Consider the following 24,751-nt stretch of genomic DNA (forward strand, 5'->3'; position numbering starts at 1 on the left):
TCCATTTGGAACGTGTCATTTCTGACCATTTATGGAATGAATCAGCTGGCTAATGTAAACAAAATATACTTGTTCTAAAGAGGTCAAAACCCATACATAATCTTGAGCTGAATTTGGTTGAATGCCATAAATTCTACAATTCTATCAACAAGATTCTGTCAAATGTATTATAAAGTAATCATTCGTTTTATGTAGCACATGTGAATTACACATCAAGGATAGTAACAATCTTGGCATCACATTTACTAAAAGAATTTAACATGCAAGTGCTAAAAAAATTTACTACCAAGTATTTTTTTTACTCGATTCCTGTCAGTGATTGGTAGATAATTATGCCAGTAATTTTCATTTGCTGTCTATCAAAAGACGTGTTCTCTAATTATCACTCAATAATGCTGCAGCAGAATTATTCTTTCTACTTACATCTGAAGTTTCACCATGATGCGAGCCACTTTGCTGACAAATTCAGCGCCTTGCCTGGGACTATCTTCTATCTGGAAATTTCATAACATTGTATGAAAAATTATTAATACTTGGGTATAAAAACTGACAGCATTCTTGTCTTACACAAGACTTTCCACAAATTATTGTCTTCCTTTTTTAAGGAATGTATGTAAATCTAGACCAAGCACTAATAGTGTGGCTGTCTGATGGTATTCAACAGTAAATCTTATTGTATGAATTTAATGTCTTAATATTAGCTTTAGAGACGATTGCTTTTTTTTAGTTAATACTACAAATGTAAAGAATAATTGCACATATTCACATCTACATGTGAGTGAGTACTCCAAAAGGCAAGTGGTGCAGAGTACTTCTGATGTCACTATGAATTACACCCCTTCCTGCTCCAATCAATAATGGTGGATGAGAACAACATTGGTAAGCCCATGAATGAGCTCAAATTTCTCCAGTTTTCCCATTATGGTCCTTTTGCAAGATGTACATAGGAGGAAGTAATGTGTTGCCCAACTCGTGAAATAAACATTCAGTGCTGCACAACATTCTCTTTTAGCATCTGCAGCTAGAATTTGATGAACATCTCCCTACTTTAAGTTACAAAAAAAGGTTACTCCCACATATTCCATGTTTGTTACAATCTCCAGCGATTTACTGTCTATAGTGTAGTTGAACAGTAATGAGTCTACTATTCCATTTAAGCACAGTGTTTTACATTTAGCTGCCTATCTCTGTGCAAACTGATGATCCTTTACACATCTTCCTGCATTTCACTGCAGTTTTCTGGTGTTTTAACTTTTCTGTTTATGACAGCTTGAAAGGGCTGTTGTTATCCAAAATATAAATTGCATGGAGTGTATATTGGTTGGGTATCCACAATCCTCATGCCAGAAAAAACTGTGGGGATGTGTAAAAAGATTCATAGATGCTATCAGAATTTGAGAAGTATTATACTTAAGCATCCTACATGAGAAGAAGAAAAAGTGTCGTACTAGGCTTTTTTTCTCTTGAAATTAGAAGAAAAGATATCAATTTTTAGAATACAGTCCTCTGATCAGGAAAATCCACCAAATTTCAGTAAATTGTTACTGGTTAGGCAGTGTCTTACAAAATGCATTCAGATGCTGAACAGTAATGTTCAAGAGTGATAAATGAGCCAAAATGAGAATTCACTACGTGGGAGCCCTGTCATTCTATGTTTCTTGTCATGGTCACCACAACTGCACCATGGGAAGTCTGTCACTGCAGACCTGTTCAGAGAGGCCACAATCGACAGGACACGGCTTGAAACTAATCTTACAATCTCATGAACTATTCAGAACATAATGTAATGAATAGTAATGTACATAACTACAACATACAGGGGAAGAGAAAACTTTCACAGAAATGCAAGTAATAAAAAAGCTGCAGACTGCAGTAACATAAAATATGGACATTTTTTACAACATACTACTATTTGATTTTAAGACATAATTTACACACCTTAAAGAATAAACTGTAGCACTTTTTGAGAGAGAAACACTGTTATTCAACTTACTACGAGGTGTGACTATAAAATAATGGGGCTGACCATCTCACAGAGTAAGTACACATGCATCAATGATGAACAACCAATAGCTGTTAAGCTTTCTCAGTCGAATGCAGCATCTCTGGAATCTGTTTACAAATTAGTGTGGTTGTGGCCTCCATACGTGTAAGAGCTGCTATTTTGCTTTGATGGGTAATGAATGGATATGCTTTTACTGAAAGAAGTTTATGACAAAGACTGTTTATCATATATGCGAGTTTATGAATGACTCAAGCATTTCCAAGAGCACTGAGAAGACACTGAAGATGACACACATGGGACATCCTTCAAAACATATTGAAAAAGTAGGTAATCTGATAATCGGCTGAGTATTTGATTGATTGCTGAAACTGTAGGAATTGACAAAGAATGCATAAGACAAATTGTACACAACCAGTTTAACACCAGTAAAGTGTGAGCAAAATTGGTGCCAAAAATTTTCACGATCAAACAAAAAGAATCTTATGAAAATTTATGTATTGACACTTTGAATACCACTGAAAATGATACTAATGTCTTGGAAAGAGTAATAACATGTGATGAATTATGGTTTTTCACTTATGCATCAGAAACTAAATGCCAATTAATGTAATGGAAGGGTACGACTTCACCAAGAGCGAAAAAATGCTCAAACCAGCACATCGAGACTCAAAGCGATGATTGGAAAATAAATAAATAAATAAATAAATAAATATTGAAGGAATTGTGTATCTTCACTTGGTTTCTGAAGGTCAAACTATTAATCAAGATTACTACTTTGAGTTTCTTGCTCAACCCTTGAGAGAAAATAAGAAAATGCCACCCGAACTGTGAAAGGACAAGTCATTGGTTCTGCATCACTACAATGCATCGAATCATACCGCATTTCTGTTAAGAGATTTCTAGCAAAGTTCAACATCCCATAGTTACACCAACTACTTTATTCACCTGACCTGGCACCATGTGGCTTATCTATACCCCAAAGTCAAGTCGGCATTGAAATGAACAAGACTTCAGTACACTGAAGCAGTGAAAGAATGAGCAGCATGCGTCAAGCTCACAAAGGAAGTCCCCCTCCATGGTTTCCAATGGAAAATTCACATGGAGTATTGTAAGGACAGAGGAGGGAAGTATATAAATAAATAAATAGGTTTCTTAAACAAAAAGCCTTTCAGCAATAGTTCCACTGAGATCTCGGGTTGTCGGGTGTTCTGTCGGTTATCAGCATCATATTTGTACGTTATTTCGGTAACATAACTGTTAACGTTCATCAGGTGCGACCTGGTCCAGGTCCACTTCAGGAGCAGTCTCAGGTCACACTTGATAAAGATTACAAACTGCATTACTGAAATATTGTGTAAGTATGATGCTGATTGGTTGGTTTAGGGTGTAAAGGAACCAAACTACAGGGTTATCAGTACCTTTTTCCTGATGCAAGCATGGGTCAAGGTACAAAAACACCCAACACCACACCTAAAAAGGAAACTAATGGAATGAACAAAATATGGGGAAAACATACGCCACAAGAAAAAGAGGAAGAGGGTATTAAAGCCATTAGAGCATATGGTCTGGGCTGGCTGATCACAACAAAAGAGAGGAAGAGCCAGCCACTCGCAACACATTAAAATGTCTACCCCAAAAAGACAAGGTTAGATGAACGCATGTAGGGAAAAGACAACCATCAAGACAAACAAATGCAAAGAAAGTGCAACAGAGTTAAAATGGAGGGAGGTTGGCAACCTCAGAGAAGGCTAAATGCTCACTCTAAGATGGTACGATAAAAACCCCCTCACGAATAAAACAAACTAAATCTGCTATTGAGGCATTGTCGCCCAACACCGAAGGTAGGGTGCTGGGAAGGTTAAAAGTCTGCTGCAGAGCAACAAAGTGAACAGTCCAGCAAGATGTGGACAACATTTATATGTAAGCCACAGTGACACTACGGTGGGTCCTCCCAACACAGGAGGTAGCCATGTGTTAGCTGTGTATGCTCAATGCGGAACCGGCAGAGAACCACATAGTCCCTGCGAGAGGCCCGCATGGAGATCTTTCACATATTCGTAGTCTCCTTAAGGACAAGCAGTTTGTTGTGTGCACTGAGATTATGCCATTCTGTCTCCCATACCTGAAAAACCTAGCAGTGTAATAATAATCACAGTTCAGTTACAGGGATGATGATCTCTTGAAGCAGTTTCCATGTAGCCTGTTTGGCCAGCCTGTCAGCAAGTTCATTTTCTGGGATTCTGATGTGGACTGGGGTCCATATAAACACCACAAAATGACTGGACCATTCCAGAGCATAGATGGACTCATGGATGGTCACTAACAAAGGATGATGGGGGTAGCACTGGTAGATAACTTGTAGGCTGCTCAAGGAGTCAGTACACAGAAGAAACAATTCACCAGAGCATGAACGGATGTGCTCAACAGCACGAAAAATGGCCACCAGCTCTGCAGTGAAAACACTGCAGCCATCTGGCAAGGAGTGCTGTTCAATATGTCCTCCATGAACATACGCAAAACCAAAGTGACCATCCGCCATCAGTGTAAACCACTTCATAGTCCCAGTACATGTCAAGAATCAAGAGGAAGTGACAGCAGGGAGCTCCAGGGTTAACTGAGTCCTTGGGACCATGTGAAAGGTCCAGACAAAGCTTCGGCCTAGGTGTACACCATGGAGGTGTACGTGAATGGATCTTTGGTAATGGTAGTAAAGGCAAGGACGCCACTTCAGACAGAAGAGATCAGACGCAAAACAGCAATCTTAAGCCCTGACCTGGGCCTCCGATGTAGGAGATGAACCGCTGTGGGTGGGAAAAGGAGACGGTAATTCAGATGCTCAGGAGAACTATGAATGTGTGCAACGTAAATGGTGAGCAGTTGTGCACATCTAACCTTCAATGGAGGGACTCCGGCCTACTCCAGGATGCTGGTCACCGGACTCGTCCTAAAAGCTCCTGTTGCCAGTTGAACCTCACAGTGGTGCACTGGGTCGAGTAAACACAGCACTGAGGATGCCGCCGAACACTAAACCACACTCCCATAGTCAAGGCCGGATTGAACAAGGGCTCCATAAAGCTGCAGCAGCATAGAGCGATCTGCACCCCAGTTGGTGTTGCTCAGGCAGGGGAGGGAATCGAGGTGCTGCCAGCACTTCCACTTCAGCTGACAAAGATGAGGAACCCACATCAACTGGACAGCGAAAACCAGTCCTAAGAATCGATATGTCTCCACTACAGTGAGTGGATCATCATTAAGGTAAAGTTCTGGTTCCAGATGCTCGGTACGATGCTGACAGAAGTGTGTGACACATGACTGGAAGCAGTGGGCAGAGGACTTGACTGCACCTTGTGGATGGCTCCCTATAGGCGCTGCTCGGCAACACCAGTACTGGAGGAGCAGTATGAAATGCAGAAGTTGTCTGCATACAGAGAAGGTGAGACCGATGGCCCGACAGCTGCTGCTAGACCGTTAATGGCCACTAAAAATAGAGATACACTCAATACAGTGCCCTGCGGGACCCCATTCTCCTGGATACGGGGGTAACTATGGCAGGTAGCAACTTGGGCACGGAAAGTAGAAGTGACAGGATATTTTCGATAAAAATCGGGAACAGGTCTCTGAGACCAGACTCGTATAATATGGCAAGGATATGTCGCTAGGTCATATCATATGCTTTTCATAAATCAAAACAGACAACAACCATGTGTTGGCATCTGAAAAAGGCTGTTCGATGGCAGACTCGAGGGACACAAGATTATCAGTGGTAGAGCGACACTCGCTGAAGCCACCCTGACATGGAGTCAGTAGGCCACATTGACTCCAGGACCCAACCTAACCACCAACACACCATACGTTCCAGCAGCTTACAAAGAATGTTGGTGAGGCTGATGGGCTGATACTATCCACATCAAGAGGGTTTTTACCAGGTTTGAGTATCAGAATGATGGTGCTCTGCTGTCATTGTCATGGAAAGATGCCACTGCACCAGATCCGGTTGAAGATGATGAGGAGATGTCATTTGTAGTCGGATGAGAGATTTTTGATCATCTGACTGTGGTTCTAATCTGGCTCAGGTGCTGTCGTGGCAATGTGCATGAATACTGAGGAGCTCCCACTCTGTAAATGGAGCATTATAGGGTTCACTGTCACATTCAGTGAACTAGAGGGCTTTCCTTTCCATCCGCTGCTTGAGGGTGCAAAATGTTGGAGGTTAATGCTCTGACAGGGAGGCTCGAGCATAGTGCTCCGAAAAGTGCTCAGCAATTGCATTTGCACCAATAGATAACATGCCATTGATTTTAATGCCAGTAACACTTGTTAGGGTCTGGTAGCCACAAACACGCCTGATCTTCGTTCAGACTTGGGAAGGTGACGAATGGCACCCAATGGTTGAGACGTACCTCTCCCAACATGCCTGTCTCAATTTTTTTTTACAAGCTGGCGAATGCAGGCACTGAGCTGTTTAAAAGCTATTAGGTGTTCTAGGGAAGGGTGCCGCTTATGTCGCTACAGACCTCGCAGACGCTCTTTAATGACCTCAGCGATTTCTGGCGACCACCAAGGTACTAACTTTGGCCAGGGGGACCCTAAAGAACAAGGGATTGTGTTTTTCGCCACAGAAACAATCATTCTTGTGACCTGCTCAACTACCATAGCGATGGTACTATGTGGGGAGATTCAACAGTGAAAGCAGAGGTGAAAGCTTCCCGGTCTTCCTTGTTTAAAGCCCATCTCGGTAGACGTCCAGGGGAATGGCACTGGTGGAGTGACAAGAAGATGGGAAAGTGGTCACTACCATCATGGGCACTCCAGTGGAAAGATTGGAAAAGTCCTGGGCTGCAGAGCGATAAATCAATGGCCAATTAAGTGCCATGAGCCACACTGGATGTGTAGGGGCCCCAGTATTTAAGAGGCACAGGTCAAGTTGAGACAGGAAAGTTACGACATCTCTACCTCCGCCAATAAGCACAGTGCCAACCCACAAGGGGTTAAACATCATCATCTAGGACAGTTTCCAGCCTCTGACCAGGTCTGTATGGAACATAGGTCTCTCCATCATCTTCTGTCTTTCAACCATCTCTCTTTGTCTTCACTTTGATCCGGCCTCCCCTTTTCTTCTGGATCCATTCCTCTACTCCTTTCAGCCATCTGTCTCTCAGTCTTTCTCTTGGTCTCTTTCCTGCCAGTTTCAACTCGTGTATCCTCCTGGGTATCCTCTTCCCCTCCATTCTTTTAACGTTTCTAAACCATCTTAGCCTTGGTTTCTCTATCTCCTCATATAATGGTTCCACCTTTAGTAATACTCTGACCCTTTCATTTCTTAACGTGTCTATCTTTGTCACCCCAATACTGTTTCTCAAGAATTGCATCTCACTAGATTGTACTTTGCTTTTCTCTCTTCCTTTCGTAACCCAGATTTCTGATGCATAAGTCAGGATTGGGACACAGTATGACCGGTATATAAAAGTTTTGCTGATTTGCGGTACATCCTTGCGCCATATCAGGCTTCCGACACTCTTCAGGATTGTGCTTCGGCTTTTCTCCCCTGCTCGTTTATTTCTATGTTGTTTTTTCAATCTTCCTGTATCAGGCTTCCTAGATACTAGAAACTCTCTTCTTAATCGTTCCCCACCAATTGTTATTCCAGTTGTTCCTCTCTCCTTCTTTCTTGTTGTGATAATCATCTCACTCCTACTTATGCTAAATTCCATCCCATATTCTTGACCTGTACATTCCCATACATCCAACTGCTCTTGTACTTCGTCCTCCTTATTCCCCTAAATCATCAGATCATCTGCAAACACCATAGCTTTCATCTTCCTTTCACTAATTACTTGTGCTACTGTACTCATTATATCATCCATCACTACAATGAAGACTAATGGTGAAAGTGCACTTCACTGCCTCAAGCCATTCTTCTTTTCAATCCAAGCTGATCTCTCTCCTCCGACTTTCACACAGCTCACACTTTCATGGCACATTTCCCTTATCCTCCAAATAATCCATTTTGCTACTACTCTGTTCTCAAAGACTTTCCACACTTTGCTTCTACGTACACGATCATATGCTTTTTCAATGCCCAGGAAGGTCATTAGTAGATCTATTCCATATTCATAGTGCTGTTCCTGCAGTTGTCTTACAGCAAAAACTAGATCCACTGTGGACCTTCCTGTTCTGAAGCCATGTTCCTCTTCTCTCATTCTTCCTTTTAGTTTTGCCCGAATTTGTGCTTCCAAAATTTTCTCAAAAATCTTTGCACGATTCATCAATACTATCCCCTGATAGTTCTTGCACTCTTCTATTTCCCTTCTTAAAGATCGGGACAATTATTTCCTTCTTCCAGTCTTCTGGGATCACCTTCCGTCTCCAAACAATTTTCATTACTCGATATAGCCACTGTATCCTCACCTCTCCTGCTGCTCTCACCGTCTCTACGCTTAGCTCATCCAGACCTGGTGACTTCCCTCCCTTCATCTTGCCCAATGCCTCTTCCACTTCTCCCTATGCAACGTCTTTTTCTATTTGCTGTTCCTCCTCATCCAGTTCTCCATTCAGGTTCAGGAGTTCTTCAAAATACTCCTTCCACATATTCTTGAGTTCCTCCTCATTCTCTATATCTTATTGACTTTTGTTCACCATTCGAGCATAATCTGTCATACTGTTCTTCATCTTACTTTTAATCATCCTATATGAAACCTTTTTTGCTCTGCCACCACTCTTTTTGCTTCTTTCTTTCTTGCCTGATACTCTTCTCTTGTCTCTATTGTTCTCTTCTGGAACCATACCCTAAAGGCTCTATTCTTCTTCTGTACTATATCCTTTATTTTATCATTCCACCAGGGTGTTTCTTTCAATCTCTTTTTGTTGCTTGTCCTCCCACAAATTGCTTCCCCACACTTACTAATGTTCCCTTGAATCTACCCCATTCCTCTTCTACTGTTTTTGAGGCTTCCCTTTACTACTTGTAGGTACTGTAGCCTGCTTTCTTCCTCCTTCAACTTCCATACCCTTACATGTCTTTCCTGGTTTCTGTCCCTTTTTTATCCTTAGTCCCTCTCAGGTACATTACCAGCAAACGGTGTTCACTATCCACAGACGGTTATGGGGGTTAGGGGCGTTAAAATCTCCCAAAAGTAGGAAAGGTTTAGGGCATTGATGAATAAGTGCAGCCAAGGCGTTCAGAGGTACTGCACCATCTGGAGGAAGATATACGTTGCACACAGCTATTTCCTACATCATCCTTATCCTGACAGTCACAGCTTCAAGAGGGGTTTGAAGGGGCACAGGTTCACTGCATACTGAGTTCAGGACATAGACACATACTCCACCTGAAACTCTAGTATAGTCGCTATGGTTCTTGTAATATCCCTGATATTTGCAAAGGTCAGGGACCTGCATTGCCAGGAACCAGATTTCCTGGAGGGCACTGCAGAAAGCAGGTGTAAGGCTTAACAGTTGCCATAGTTCAGTCAGGTGGTGGAAAAAAAATAAAAAATTAAAAAAATAAATAAATGCAGCAATTCCACTGGGGATGACATTATCGTGAGGCTGGGAAGGCATGAAGCATGCAAGGAGGCAGATTACACCTCAGGGTCACCTGCTGCCACTGATTGAATATTTGTATCCATTCCTATTCTGGATGAGGCAAAAGTGAGACCCAGGCCCTCAGGAGACACTAAGATCTCCACCTCATCCACAGGTGCAGAATTGGTAGGGAGTGGTGGCGTTGGGACCACCAGAGGGTCCTTTTACTTAATACACATCTGTTTGCTTGCCCTCTCACTTCTCTTTAGGAGCTTGCTGGGAGGACTTCTCTGAAGTAGCTTTAGGTATGGAGGAAGAGTGTGAAGCTCTCCGTCCAGTAGCTTTTAGCTCCTTTAGCCACTGGCGACTGTCCGCTGTGGCATTAATGGAGACCTTGGGAGAGAGGCTCCCAAGACACCCCTTCTGACGAGAGGAGTCTGAGGAGACTGTTGTTTCTCTGGTTGGGGGGAGGGGACAGATGTCCCCTGCATTTGGGGGAGAGGTGGTCTTGCTCCTGAAGTAGGTACTTTGGGAGCAAAGGAAGGATATTTTCCCCCTACCATCAAGGGGGCGGATGTATTCTGAAGGCCGACAGGACCCACTGTTCGTCGCACAGAATGTGGTACGACTGGTACTTATGATGGTGATGGTAATGTAGCTGCATCATATGTGGACATCAACTGAACAGGATATAATCATTCAAACTTATGTTTAGCCTCATAGTAAGTCAACCGGTCCAGGGTCTTGTACTCCACGATTTTCCACTCCTTTTGGAGTACTGTGCAGTCTGGCAAGCAGGGGGAGTGCTGCTCACTGCAGTTGATACAAGTGGGAGAAGGCACACAGGGAGTATCTGGATGCAGTGGACGTCCGCAGTCTCGACATGTGGCATTGGAAGTGCAGAGGGAAGAAATGTGCCCGAATTTCCAGCACATAAAGCACCACACAGGGGGAGGCATGTATGGTTTAATGTCACAGCAGTAAATCATCATCATAACCTTTTCAGGCAATGAATCACCCTCTAAGGCCAAGACGAAGGCACCAGTCACAAACCTTTTGTCTTTGGGTCCCCCATAAACGCGCCGGATGAAATGAATGCTGCGCCATTCCAGATTGGTGCAGAGCTCGCCATCAGACTGCAAGAGGAGGTCACAATCGAAAATAATCCCCTGGAACATGTTGAGGTTTTAGTGAGGAGTGACAGAAACAGGAATATCAACCAGCCGGTCACAAGAGAGTGACTCCCGAGATTGGGCAGGGAATGCTGTCTGAATCAATACTGCACCGCTTCTCATCTTGGGCAACACTGTCACTTCCCCAAACATATCCTCAAGATGTTCAACAAAAAATTGAAGATTCATAGGTAGAAAGGAGTCTCCGTCCATTCCGCTACAGACTAAATACCGAGGCGAATTGGTTCCGTTCTTTCTGTATCCCTACATTATTCCCATGGTGTAGCACGGGAAGGAAACGATTTAGAGTCATCTCTGTCAGCACTGTACTCTATCTTGCCCTTCTTAGAGACTGCTGGCACTGTACAGTCACCAGCAAGAAATGACAGTCCACTTCATTGCGGGTCATCAGCCCTGATGCCACCCACTCCGATCAGGGGCTCTCCCCATGGGGGCGCCACCCAGCCACAGCAAAGGCCACCTGGCATGATGGCCATTGCAGGGAGTGCTGATGCCCCAGGAAGACAGGCATCTACTCCTTGGCATATGTGGGGAGTTTACAACTCAGGCATCAGCAATGCGATCCCTGTGTTGTCAGGGGGCTACCACCACATGGGTTCATGACAGCCCCACCACAACGAACTGGCTACCGTGCTGGATATTGGGCGCAGAGAAATCCAATATTATCATGGGGTGAAAGAGGACAGGAGACAACGGAAGAAGATGACATACTCCACAAAGTGTCCTCGCCGAAACAGCTGAATTGCAAGTGGAGATGCAAAGCCATGACAAGAGGTTTACGAGATCAAATCTAAGGGCACTATGGATAACTCATGCACCAAATAAGGTGTCCTCCCACATTTAGTCCCCATTTCTGTAGAATTTGGAAAGTGGCAGGTCAAACTATAAAATGGGACCTGAACTTCTACGGCCAAAAACTGTGAGACTCCTTTTAGTCACCTCTTATGACAGGCAGGGATACCTTGGGTCTATTCTAACCCCCGGACCCGCAGGGGGATACAACGCTGATATTCGGCAGAATACCCGACAACCCAAAATGTCATTAGATTGTTGGTAAAATCTGAAGAGTTGCAATAGTGTTGTTATTTTATAGCCACTTGTCGTATTTCAAATTGTAGTGTCTCCTTGTAGAACTGTTAGTTTATACAGCCATAACCTTTTTTGTAAGAGAAAACTGATAATTTCTGATCTTCACTATTTATATCAATATATACATATATCTTTCAGTAGTAAGATCTACATCTACATCTACATAACTACTATGCAATTCACATTTAAGTGCTTGGCAGAGGGTTCATCGAACCACAATCATACTATCTCTCTACTATTCCACTCCCGAACAGCGAGCGGGAAAAACGAACACCTAAACCTTTCTGTTCGAGCTCTGATTTCTCTTATTTTATTTTGATGATCATTCCTACCTATGTAGGTTGGGCTCAACAAAATATTTTCGCATTCGGAAGAGAAAGTTGGTGACTGAAATTTCGTAAAAAGGTCTCGCCGCGACGAAAAACGTCTATGCTGTAATGACTTCCATCCCAACTCGTGTATCATATCTGCCACACTCTCTCCCCTATAACGCGATAATACAAAACGAGCTGCCCTTTTTTGCACCCTTTCGATGTCCTCCGTCAATCCCACCTGGTAAGGATCCCACCCCGCGCAGCAATATTCTAACAGAGGACGAACGAGTGTAGTGTAAGCTGTCTCTTTAGTGGACTTGTTGCATTTTCTAAGTGTCCTGCCAATGAAACGCAACCTTTGGCTCGCCTTCCCGACAATATTATCTATGTGGTCCTTCCAACTGAAGTTGTTCGTAATTTTAACACCCAGGTACTTAGTTGAATTGACAGCCTTGAGAATTGTACTATTTATCGAGTAATCGAATTCCAACGGATTTCTTTTCGAACTCATGTGGATCATCTCACACTTTTCGTTATTTAGCGTCAACTGCCACCTGACACACCATACAGCAATCTTTTCTAAATCGCTTTGCAGCTGATACTGGTCTTCGGATGACCTTACTAGACGGTAAATTACAGCATCATCTGCGAACAGTCTAAGAGAACTGCTCAGGTTGTCACCCAGGTCATTTATATAGATCAGGAACAGTAGAGGTCCCAGGACGCTTCCCTGGGGAACACCTGATATCACTTCAGTTTTACTCGATGATTTGCCGTCTATTACTACGAACTGCGACCTTCCTGACAGGAAATCACGAATCCAGTCGCACAACTGAGACGATACCCCATAGCTCCGCAGCTTGATTAGAAGTCGCTTGTGAGGAACGGTGTCAAAAGCTTTCCGGAAATCTAGAAATACGGAATCAACTTGAGATCCCCTGTCGATAGCGGCCATTACTTCGTGCGAATAAAGAGCAAGCTGTGTTGCACAAGAGCGATGTTTTCTGAAACCATGCTGATTACATATCAATAGATCGTTCCCTTCGAGGTGATTCATAATGTTTGAATACAGTATATGCTCCAAAACCCTACTGCAAACCGACGTCAATGATATAGGTCTGTAGTTCGATGGATTACTCCTACTACCCTTCTTCAACACTGGTGCGACCTGCGCAATTTTCCAATCTGTAGGTACAGATCTATCGGTGAGCGAGCGGTTGTATATGAGTGCTAAGTAGGGAGCTATAGTATCAGCGTAATCTGAAAGGAACCTAATCGGTAAACAATCTGGACCTGAAGACTTGCCCGTATCAAGCGATTTGAGTTGCTTCGCAACCCCTAAGGTATCTACTTCTAAGAAACTCATGCTAGCAGATGTTCGTGTTTCAAATTCTGGAATATTCCATTCGTCTTCCCTGGTGAAGGAATTTCGGAAAACTGCGTTCAATAACTCCGCTTTAGTGGCACAGTCGTCGATAACAGTACCATCGGCACTGCGCAGCGAAGGTATTGACTGCGTCTTGCCGCTTGTGTACTTTACATACGACCAGAATTTCTTCGGATTTTCTACCAAATTTCGAGACAATGTTTCGTTGTGGAACCTATTAAAGGCATCTCGCATCGAAGTACGTGCCAAATTTCGCGCGTCTGTAAATTTTAGCCCATCTTCGGGATTTCGCGTTCTTCTGAACCTCGCATGCTTTTTCCGTTGCCTCTGCAACAGCGTTCGGACCTTTTTTGTGTACCACGGGGGATCCGTTCCATCTCTTACCAATTTATAAGTACAATTAGTACAACCTCGTATCTCAATATATATGTGAACTAAAACTAAGACAATTTTTGAAAATTGACGTATATGGACAGCAAATAAATAAAAAAATCACTCATTTAATAAATTATTTCCCCATCATAACTATGTAGCAGCATACCAAGCAAATGCACACAGTCCTAATTATGCCATATTTTGACATACAATTAGTGGAGCCTTCACCAAATTCTTCAGAACACAATATTTGCAACTTCTGATTCTTCCTTGGCATGACTTGGCCTCTATAATGGAAAGTGTTTAATGACAGAAATTATTTTTCTCCTTCAATGTAGGATCAGCAGAAAACAATTCAGAAGCCCATTTAGGAAGATAAGTCAGTCACATAAACAAATGTTGTGGCACCTGGGACAATAAAGTAAAGAAACGTTGAATTGATATGCTATTTTGATGCAATACAAATTGTATGATATTGATCACTTAATTAAATATTGTATTTTAATGTAATGTGACCTGTCACTGTTGGACTTTACTCATTAATAACACAGCATGAGGACCGAGAATGATAAAATCTAATCTCAAAATTATTAACAAAACAATAATGAATATAAGATTTTAACCACAAGCTGGAAATCTACATTTGACAATCATAATTGATTTATCAGTAACTGCAAGTTTATAAAGAAACTGGTGGTGTCCTTTGATCAGAACACGTAAAGTTCTTAATAGAAGTTACCAAATTAATGAAAACCGAGGACTCTTCTATACAGTGATAGGCAGCCAAGAAATGAATTTTCAGTGCAAGTAAGAAAACAATTATTGCACAAAAATATTCCATACCATCACAACATCTGCTGCTTGCTGATACAAACGCAGTGCCTGATCTGGCTGAGTTGCTTCTAACATCTTTGCAGCCTTATCAAGGGCAGCAGCCCCAGAATCTGGTGACCCGTGCTGCTGGTAAAGACTGCAGGCACGTTGTGCCAGTTGTGACACTTCTCGCAAATCTCCCAGTTCTTTGCAGATGAGGATTGCTTGTTCCATGCATCTATTTATAAAATAAAATTATTCAATAATACATTCCATCTGTGCTTATGTTACATCAATTTTCATAGTTTTTGAGATCATATTCATTAGTTTTGTAACCAACTCATACAGCAATAGAAATTTTCTATGCATAGTACAAATACAAATCTGAGATCAATATGTAAATCCAAAATTTTTAATGAAATGAAACAAACGAGAAAGTTTGCAAAATATAAGTGAGCATGAAATAGTTAGCAGCTACAATGACATACCAAACATGTGATTTTAATATTGACTACAGTTTTGAACAAGATATATGACAAAATGCATATGAAACTGATTCTGTCTCAATAAAATTCACAGCATGTAATGCACTTTTGTAATTGTGGAGATTACTGATAAACAAAGCAGGGTGTTGACAACTCTGAGCATCCTGCACAAATCTCGAAGCACTTGTAGGATGCATTGTGCTAAGTTGGCTAGTGCTTAATATTTGGGTGTCACCCTCAAGTGTTTGTAATAGATGCTTCTTAACTGTTTTTTTCATTACCATCCCACAACTACTTCACAAACTATCTGCATGAATAATGCAAAAACACACCATTTGTACACACATTCAGTGTGAACAGCAGTCACATCTTTGAATTCCAACATTCCTATGTGAATCTTTGTGTGTATCTGTAGGTGATAGTCATCATTAATCATTACTGGTGGTTTATTAGCAATTCTGTACTCTATATACGAGGGTCACTCCAAAAGCAATGCACACTATTTTTTTTTTCCCCAGAGAGATTATAGCTGACACAGAAGCATACCGACAATCCTTCTTTCCATAAACAATACGAGACTGGAACAGAAGGGAGAACCGATAGAGGTACTCAAGGTACCCTCCGCCACACACTGTCAGGTGGCTTGTGGAGTATGGATGTAGATGTAAAAGTTTCTTCTGTGTCGTCACATATGCTTCAGAATTTATGGTGGTTCCACTTGGCATGATGTCCATAAGCAAGAGTTCTTCGGACTCAAAAAACACCGTACCCATAACATTTCCAGCAGAAGGTGTGGTTTTGAATTTTTTTTCTTGGGTGAACTTGCAAGGTGCCAGTCCATTGATTGCCTCTTTGTCTCTGGTGAAAAATGATGGAGCCATGTTTAATCACCTGTCACAATTCTACCAAGAAATTCATCTCCACCATTCTTGTACTGTTCCAAAAGTTCGTTGTATACAGTTTTTCTTGTTTCTTTGAGAGTCACTGTCAACATCGAGGGAACCCACCTGGCACAAACCTTTTTTAACGCCAACACTTTCAGTATTCTGCAAACGCTTCCTTCCCCTACGCCAACGTAGCGTGACAATTTGTTCACTCTGATGCGTCTGTCAGCAGTCACCAATTTGTTAACTCTCTGCACATTGTCTGGAGGGTGTGCAGTATGAGGCCCGCCGCTGTGAGGAGAAACCTCAATATTGCCGTGCCTGCTTTCATCACGTAACCTGCTTGCCCACCGACTAACTGTACTACGATCAACAGCAGCATCTCCATACACTTTTCAACCTCTTGCGGATTTTCCCACTGTCTTGTTTTCACAGCACAGGAATTCTACGACAGCACATCAGAACGTCAAGTGTAGCAGCCATCTTGAAGGCATGCTGTGACGGCACCACTCATGGGAACAAGTTGAACTAAGTTTCAAAACAAGCAGGAAGGATGTATCTACACAATGTATAACTTTCACAAATTCACAATGAAAACTGTATTTTTATAAAAAATAGTGTGCATTTCTTTTGGAGTGACCCTCGTATATAGGGGAAAGATAGAAATTTGAGCTTATTTGCCAAGTAAAAATTCAAGCAAGCAAATGAAGTTTGAATTGTGGAAATATATTGTCATCTTCAGTCTGAAGACCACTTTGATTCAGTTCTCTGAGGTACTCTGTCCTATGCAAGCCTCTACATCTCCAAATGACTAATGCAAGCTACATCTATTTGAACCTGCTTACTGCATTCACCTCTTGGTTTCCCTCTACAACATTTATCACCCACACTTCAACATTATAGCTTCCCTTTCATGCCCTTCAACCCATGTAACTGCCACCTGGTTTCTGCACAAGTTACACAACTTGTACAGAAACCAAATGGCAGATATACGAGTTGAAGGAGATGAAAGGGAAGCTATAATGTTGAAAAAGTGCGAGACAGGGTTGTAGCCCACACCCTGTCACTCCTTGTATTTTATCTATGCTATCTTCAGAATGCTGAAGAGAGTACTCCAGTCAACATTGTCAAAAGATTTCCACTGTTGTGTAAATAACCCACATTCATATTTTGCAATTATGACTTATTAAACTAATAGTTCAATAATATTCACACCTCTCAGCACCTACATTCTTTGGAATTGGACTTATTACATTCTTCTTGGAGCCTGAGGGCATTTTGCCTGTCTCATTCATCTTGTGCATGAGGTGAAACAGTTTTGTCATGGCTAGCTCTCAAAGGACACCAGCAGTTCTGAGATAATATTGTCTATCTGGTTTTGACTTCCAGTACTCTGTTGAATTCTTCACTCAGTATCCTATCTTCAATGGCGGTCTCTGTTGCTTCATGTCTGTATGTCTTATGTTATAATACCCTACCTATGATCCCTGGATGGTGCTAAGCAAGCAACAATATTGGCTGCTAAACAATCCTTGTGATCTTGCAGCGCAACACATCATTATGGCTACTAATATCAACAACTGTTCTTTTAAGGACCAAAGGCCTAGATATTTTGGAACCACTACTACAATTTTACGGAGTAACATAGAGTGTGTTAGCAGATGTAAATAATGTGGTGAGGTACTATACAGATGGGGAAAAACTACCATGTGTACAGCACCTGTAGCTTTCCAAGAAAGGCTGACAGGTAGTGATGAAGGGTGCCCTCAAAATTCGTACCCTGGAAATCCCTCGGACTTCTTGGACACAGCAACAGATGTGATTACTTACATAGATATGTCTGTAAAATTGTAAATTATTTACATATTTCATTTATATTTCAAAAGTGATGTGTAACTGTCAAACAGTTAATAATATATCCTTCAATATGCCCAGTGTTAAAAATCTATACCATATTTCAACTGTTCCTTGACATACTATACCACCACAAAGCTACTGAACATTGTTATCAAATCAGAAGGCAAAAGTCTAGATCAGGGCTAATGGCACAGTTACTTGCTTCTTGCAGCAATGCCAGCACTCACTGTGAGGTATGATGGGAAGGAAAGAGGCTGTGTCAGCTGCTACGTCTACACAGCCAGTGAAAGAGTAGCAGACAGGTGATGTGTTTGAAAGGAATACTGTCACATCCTCATGACAATACACCCCGAAACTGACAAACATTTCCTGAGTATTGTGCCACATCATAATGTAAAGAACTATGCCAGAAAAACCAACATTTCGGCCACAGTTACAGTAGTGTTCTTGTGGGTTAACTGTTGTGCTCTAGCCGTGTGAGTCACTCATATTTTGTCATTGCTGCCCACTGGGCATGGTATGACATAATTTTATAAGGTCGTTGCTTTTGCTTGGTCACATGAGGCGAAAGGAAAGAGAACTTTATTGTAATAGATTGCTACAGCAGAGGGAGTGGGGATCTGTTGTTGTCTATTGCTTCTTGCATTGTTTGCTATGATCTGTGCTCATCAGCAAGTAAGGTGTGGGCTCCTGTTTTCCTCCTGCTGGATGCAGGCTGCATGGCGGCAGTTACTCACCACTAGCACTCATGTCACATGTTGTTGGAGCATCCTGCTGGACTCAGAGCTGGCAGCCAGGATGGGGCAAGCCTGTATTCACCCTCTGTACATGTTGTTAGGGTGTTTTATTATTTCTATGGCTTCTCTGAGCTTGCATTTTGTTAAGGCCAGCTGCTCAGCCAGTATGCAGCTTTCATTAAATTTGATTTTCTTGCCGCAGTCTAGCCAGTGTATGGCCACTGCAGACTTGCTGTGCTGCCCCAAACGATCCCCACTCCTTCCACCATTAGAACCTATTGTAATAAAGTTGCTGCTCCTACCACTTCGAGTGATCAATCATACCAATGGCCTTTTAAATTTATGATGATGTTAAGCTCTATGAGCACCAATGGCAAAATATAAGTGATTCCACACAGCTAAAGTGCATCAGTAAACCCACAAAGAGGTCACTGTGGTTTTGCCTACAGTAAATATTTGCTAGTATGTAACCTTCTAATATAAAATATATTATTTCACTGTATTTTAGCCCATGTTCTGTTATTACTAATACATGTGGCAAGTGTTCCTCTATGAATATTTGTAGAATGTCTAGTTTGTTTCCGAGATATTGCACATTTAAGTGCAGTAACGTTAAGGGTGTTATCCCCTCTTGTTTATTTACCATCTTACATGAATCAAAACTGTTTGAGTTACACTTTTTATGACATTTTGCATACACTGGCTTTTTAGAACTGACCTGCAATGACTGATCACTTATTTCACAGCCTGGGTTTTCTTTGAATGAACAGGACTCAGTCAAATCCGAAATATATCCCTGAAAACTATTATTAATGTCCTTTATTCTAAAAAAGTCCCGTGGTTGTAGCCAAGAGTAATTGGAGCTTTCTCCATACTGTCTTTCTCGCACAGTTTGATTATGTGGGAAACTAGCTTGGCCTTGCCTTTCCTGTTTAAATAGAATCCATGTTTTGTGTGTTCATCACGACTCCTCTTACGTAAGTCTATCAAATGTACATGGCTAAATTTATCACACAGTTTCTTTAGCTCAGAATTGTAGTGTCAAATCTCTTTGTTTACACATGACCACAGTGGTAAATCATGTCGCACTGGCACGTTTGTGATGACAATGGTCATTTGAAATAGTTTTGGTAATATGTTATGGAAACATCACAGGGCTCTCTTTCTTTCGTTATTGTATACGTTGTTTTCGTCACCAATAATCACAACATGAGCGTCTTTGTTCAATTGGCTTGTTTCTGTTCTAATACTCTCCACCACTGCATATAATGTTGCACCAGGCTCGTTTTTTGTGAAAACTGAATGCTTTGAAGGCATACGTTTGGATAGATCTATTCCATGACTGTCAGCATACAGAAGGAGCCCTACGGTGCATCTTAAGGTTGGCAAGTTCTTTTTTGGTTCTTTAGTGGGAGTTTTGTGATTACTTTCTGGTTCGTTTATGTTTGTTGTGTTGCCACAATCCACTACTAATGCTGAGAATTTGTTTGATAATGGTATCACTGGAGCTGTATGTGTACCACACACCGAATGCTAGGTTGGTGGGTGGCGGAAGAGATATGATCCAGCTTCAAGGCAAACTGCTCATAAGTACACCTGATGAAGGCAACATGGTCACTTGACCAAATATTATGCCTGTTAGACACTGCCATTAAGCCGTACACCCATGGACTATTTTGTCTTCAATATTGTATATTAATCACTACTGATTTTTGTGTGTTCAAGCCTTCATGAGGCACAAATGGTGTTTGAATTGACATTTTAGCTGCTGTTTCCAGTTATGGTACAGCCACACTTAATAATAATCCACAACCATGGAATCTAAATGCCTTGCAGCTACACTGTATGTAGTTGGTCACCACGTATTCTTACTGATGAAACCTTGAGCACTCAGAAATCTTATAGCAATTAATAAACAACATTACATACAGCTGTAGGAAATGAGTATTGCAGTAAACAGAATAAACAAATAATTCATTATTTCCTCAACAAGTAATATTTGACACTTTTCATTAGTAATCACATTAGATTATATTTTCCAATGGCCTAATAAAGAAAGCTAGATTAACATTTCACTTATTGAAGCCATGAGAACTTAACCATTACATAGTAAGCCTATTTAGAATTACGTAAAGTAGAAGTAAGATCATACTCACTTGGCAGAATGGAAAAGCCTTATCTGAAGTTAAGGAAATTATCAGCTTATGACACATAATACAAAGAATATGTAGTATTTTGTGTAATACTGGTATTTCATGAATAGCAATGGATTCATAATGTTATCGAACACAACAAAAGCACTAAAAAAATTAAAAAATTGATTTCATCATCTGTGCTAAATGGACAATTGAATAACGATAGTCCTGAAATTTACCCATAACCTCACAATTGCACCACAAATAACAATTTTCCATATGAAAATCAATTCAATGAGAATATCCAAATTTACAAACGAAATACACGAATATATATATTTTAAAAAATTATGTGTTTGAAACTCATGAAACACACGGGAAGGAGAAATACTGTTCTGCATTCCTTTTGTAATCATTAACACAGCAAATTAACAGCCCTTCTCACTGAGAGTCTCAGAATAAACGTTTACCAGCTGCATATGCATTAGCAATTAAGCATATGGTAATCTGCAATATCTGTTAACATAATTCACGTTGATGCATACATATAGTTTGAATATTATTCTGTACTTCAGTGTCTATTTTTATCAGAAATAAATTCCTCTGCAGAGTTTCATAATGCAGTTATCAAAACTATCATCAAATTTTAATATTAGTGTAAGTGTAGACCTACAAAAAGTGGCTACTGCAAGTACCAGCTGCTTTTTAATTTAAAGTGGATTTTTCTAAACATACTACTATTAATTTATCACATAATGGTACTGATAAAATACTGCAGTTAACTTGTCTTAATTATCTTCTAATAGAATAATTACCTTTTATTTCATTAATGTTTTTAATACTGCACAGCTAAATTTAATGATGTGCAATCTCTGCATTAACATTAAACTTTTTAAAGGAATCATAATCCATTTTGGAACAAAGTTTTATTATACAAAATTATTTGTTACAGATTGGACCTCAACTAAAACACTTAGGATAACTTTATTACTACATTACATTACATTGTATGTTTCACTGCAGTGATAAAACTGAAAGGCATTTAAAGGATACGCTCTATTTTGCCGATGACAGTCTGCAGCCTTCATTAAACAATCCTTGCATTGCTCATATGACTTAGCATTTTTGAAACACGTTGCTGGAGGAAAAAATAAGGTCATTAATTCACAACTCTCAGAACTTTTACGATGAGACAAACACTATGGTAACTGGAAAAATATTTTTATTAACCTGCTTTCTGGTATTCATCTGCTGCTGAATCATAATCTGGCCTCCACTTCAATAGTGATGTCTTCAGACTGAAAAAAAGATTAAACATTAGCAGCCAGTCAGATAACTTTGTTCATTCTTGTTTGATAGTGACAGCCACGATCATTATTCAGAGACTGGAAGAAGGAAATGTACTACCTACAATGAAGTCATTAGAGGCAGTGCACAAACTGTCGAAGGAAAGAGATATAAACCAGCCATGGTCACTTCAGAGAAACCAGGCAAGCAGCCTCATACTTGTGTTGATTTGTAAAAACCACAAAAACTAGATAGTCAGATGAGGACTTCAGACACTATCCTCTGAATGTTAGTCCATAGTCACTTTGCTCAGAGAGTGACTGAACGATTACATAACAATGAAATGCGCAGCAAATCAACTATTTTATGGATTCAACTCAGTGCAGCACTACAACTCAAGATCAGTATCCTATAAGCCATGAATACAACACTTTAATCAATGAAGTTAGTCATATTTCACATTAGCTCTGTGTAAACAAAGGTTGCCAACACTGCAGAACAGAAAGAGGTCACTTTCTACAATAGATCAAAGACGTCTAAATTACTTAATCACTTAATAGTGATCAGAAAAGTATGACTTAATGTCATGGAGATTGTCAGATCACCCAAAACTAATATTCAGAATGAAAAATAATTTATCACCTGACTAAAAACAGTCTTAGCCGCCGTAAACTTTAACAGTACCAGTACATATGCTTGTAGTTGTGGCACTTCCTAACAAAGTGGCCAACTAATTATGATCAGCACAGATTTAGAGAATGAAATGACTTGTATCTGTAGTTTATCAAACTACATGGAAAGGAAGATGGGAACACAAACATGAAAAAAATTATGAATGCATAAGCAATTTGCAGGATGGATAAAAGAATTAACTATGCCCATTTGACATAAAAATATTTTAGAGGTACATATTGACAGACGTAATGCAATATGTTCACTACACGTGAAACTGAAATGTTATCACAGAATAAAATTAAAAAAGGTAGCCAAACAAAATCATAATGACAGAGCACCGAAACTACCGTACATACCTAAATACTTCACAAAGAATACAAATATCGTCCGACAAAGAAGAAAAAAAAAACTTTACCAGATGAACTCTTAAGAAAGTAAAGAGGCCATATCACTTTAACATTTTACTGGTAATTGTTAGCAGCATGGGAAGTGAACTGCACAAGTTAATGTAACATATGTTCATAGAAGTTCGTCAGTAAATAACGCTTGGAATAAATTACGCGTAAAAAAGGTAATGAAACAGTATACGGCAAGTGATTTTGCTTTTAGTGGATAAATATCTTAACAATCAACAATTCTTTGGGAACTCTAGAGGGCAAGGAAAGCTTTCCTTCCGACTAAAGTACACACTCGTTACCTCTGGAAGAAACTGGTAAGTTAGGCGCTACCCTAAACCATTCTGCCACTGACAAATCTGAACTGACCACAAAAATCGACATCTACGATCGGGAACAACATTCAGTTTGATGAGCACTATATTGTGGGTTTGAAAATTGAAGAAATACCTTTACAGTCGTCTCTTGCCACCTGTCACTATACAGTTACGGAGTTATTATTTGACAAGAAACAAAAATAAATGCATCAGATTACCCGTACTTTGGAGAATTATTTGAACATCTACATATTATCTTTTAAGCTATCCAACAACGCGTTACTGTGCACCCTTGTATTTATAGGATATTGTGCATCCTTTTATACGAATGTGTATTTTTGCACAAAATGCACTTTTTTAACGAAATGCTTTGTAAATTGTCTCTGGATGAATAAACTACTGCAAGAATGGAAATCGTAAAAGCGAATACTATCTCCTTCGCCTTGCTGATAATCTAATATGGTATTCATAAGAATTGCTTAATAATATAAGAACGTTGTGGCAAACTATGGTAAATATAACCACACAACTTTTTGCTGCAGTTCATATTCAATATAAATCTTACTAGATGCAATTTTGCGGTGCACACTGCATGAAATACAGTATAGCATTACATAGCACGCACAATTTCATTGCACACCTAGCAATCCTCTACTATACAACCCGAAACAAAAAATTCAATTAGAATTATGTGCCGTTTTACTACTTCGTATTTCTTGATACCTGTTTAAATTACATTGCTAACGGCTGTTTAACTCACCTTTTTTCCGCACATTTAATATGATCCAATCCTTCCTCTATTTTCTTGCTGCTTGTCATTGCTGTAGTATGACAGCCGGCAAGAAACAAACTGACGAATTAAGAAGAAAAGTTACGTAGAGCCGGGAAGACAACAAAATCAAATTCTTTCTTAATATTAAGCCGCAAAACTATAAACATAAATACTATCCAATTCAATGCAGACGACACTGACAACTGTGAAGCAGTGACAATTGCCTGTCAAACATAATCGCACAAAGATTTTCCTATGACTTTCCATAGGAATAGACTGTGATCGATAACTATTTCAGTAATTTCTATCAACACCTTTTATTATCATTACAGACCTTAATCCTCATTGGCAAATCTTATTCACATTAGTAGTTTTGGTAAAAGTTACACAATGGATCCAGCTTGTATTTTTCGTAGTTTGTGTGCTCTAAATGTTCAAAGTATGCGTCAGAATACTTGTCAGAGGCGTGCACATTCTCTAATATATGTTTTCTGAATCTATCTTGCA

At 40.4% G+C, this 24,751-nt stretch overlaps 1 protein-coding gene across 2 annotated transcripts in view; it reads right to left on the bottom strand.

Moving 5' to 3' along the window:
• The window catches only part of LOC126266880 (gamma-soluble NSF attachment protein-like), a 140,945-nt gene extending 116,444 nt beyond the window's left edge, over window positions 1–24,501 (bottom strand). The window contains exons 1-6 of one of the 2 annotated variants that reach the window (XM_049971542.1): window positions 24,233–24,473; window positions 22,029–22,096; window positions 21,852–21,936; window positions 20,820–20,837; window positions 14,731–14,938; window positions 424–494 (exon numbers count right to left, since the gene is read on the bottom strand). In XM_049971542.1, coding sequence (XP_049827499.1) covers window positions 424–494; window positions 14,731–14,938; window positions 20,820–20,837; window positions 21,852–21,936; window positions 22,029–22,096; window positions 24,233–24,291 — 509 coding nt within the window. In that variant the 5' untranslated portion in view covers window positions 24,292–24,473. Of the gene's footprint in view, window positions 1–423; window positions 495–14,730; window positions 14,939–20,819; window positions 20,838–21,830; window positions 21,937–22,028; window positions 22,097–24,232 lie in introns of both variants that reach the window. The other variant, XM_049971541.1, reaches the window with a different exon arrangement.
• Window positions 24,502–24,751: the final 250 nt, after the last annotated feature.

The sequence above is a fragment of the Schistocerca gregaria genome, chromosome 4, assembly GCF_023897955.1.
Source record: "Schistocerca gregaria isolate iqSchGreg1 chromosome 4, iqSchGreg1.2, whole genome shotgun sequence".
Classification (NCBI taxonomy): domain Eukaryota; kingdom Metazoa; phylum Arthropoda; class Insecta; order Orthoptera; family Acrididae; genus Schistocerca; species Schistocerca gregaria.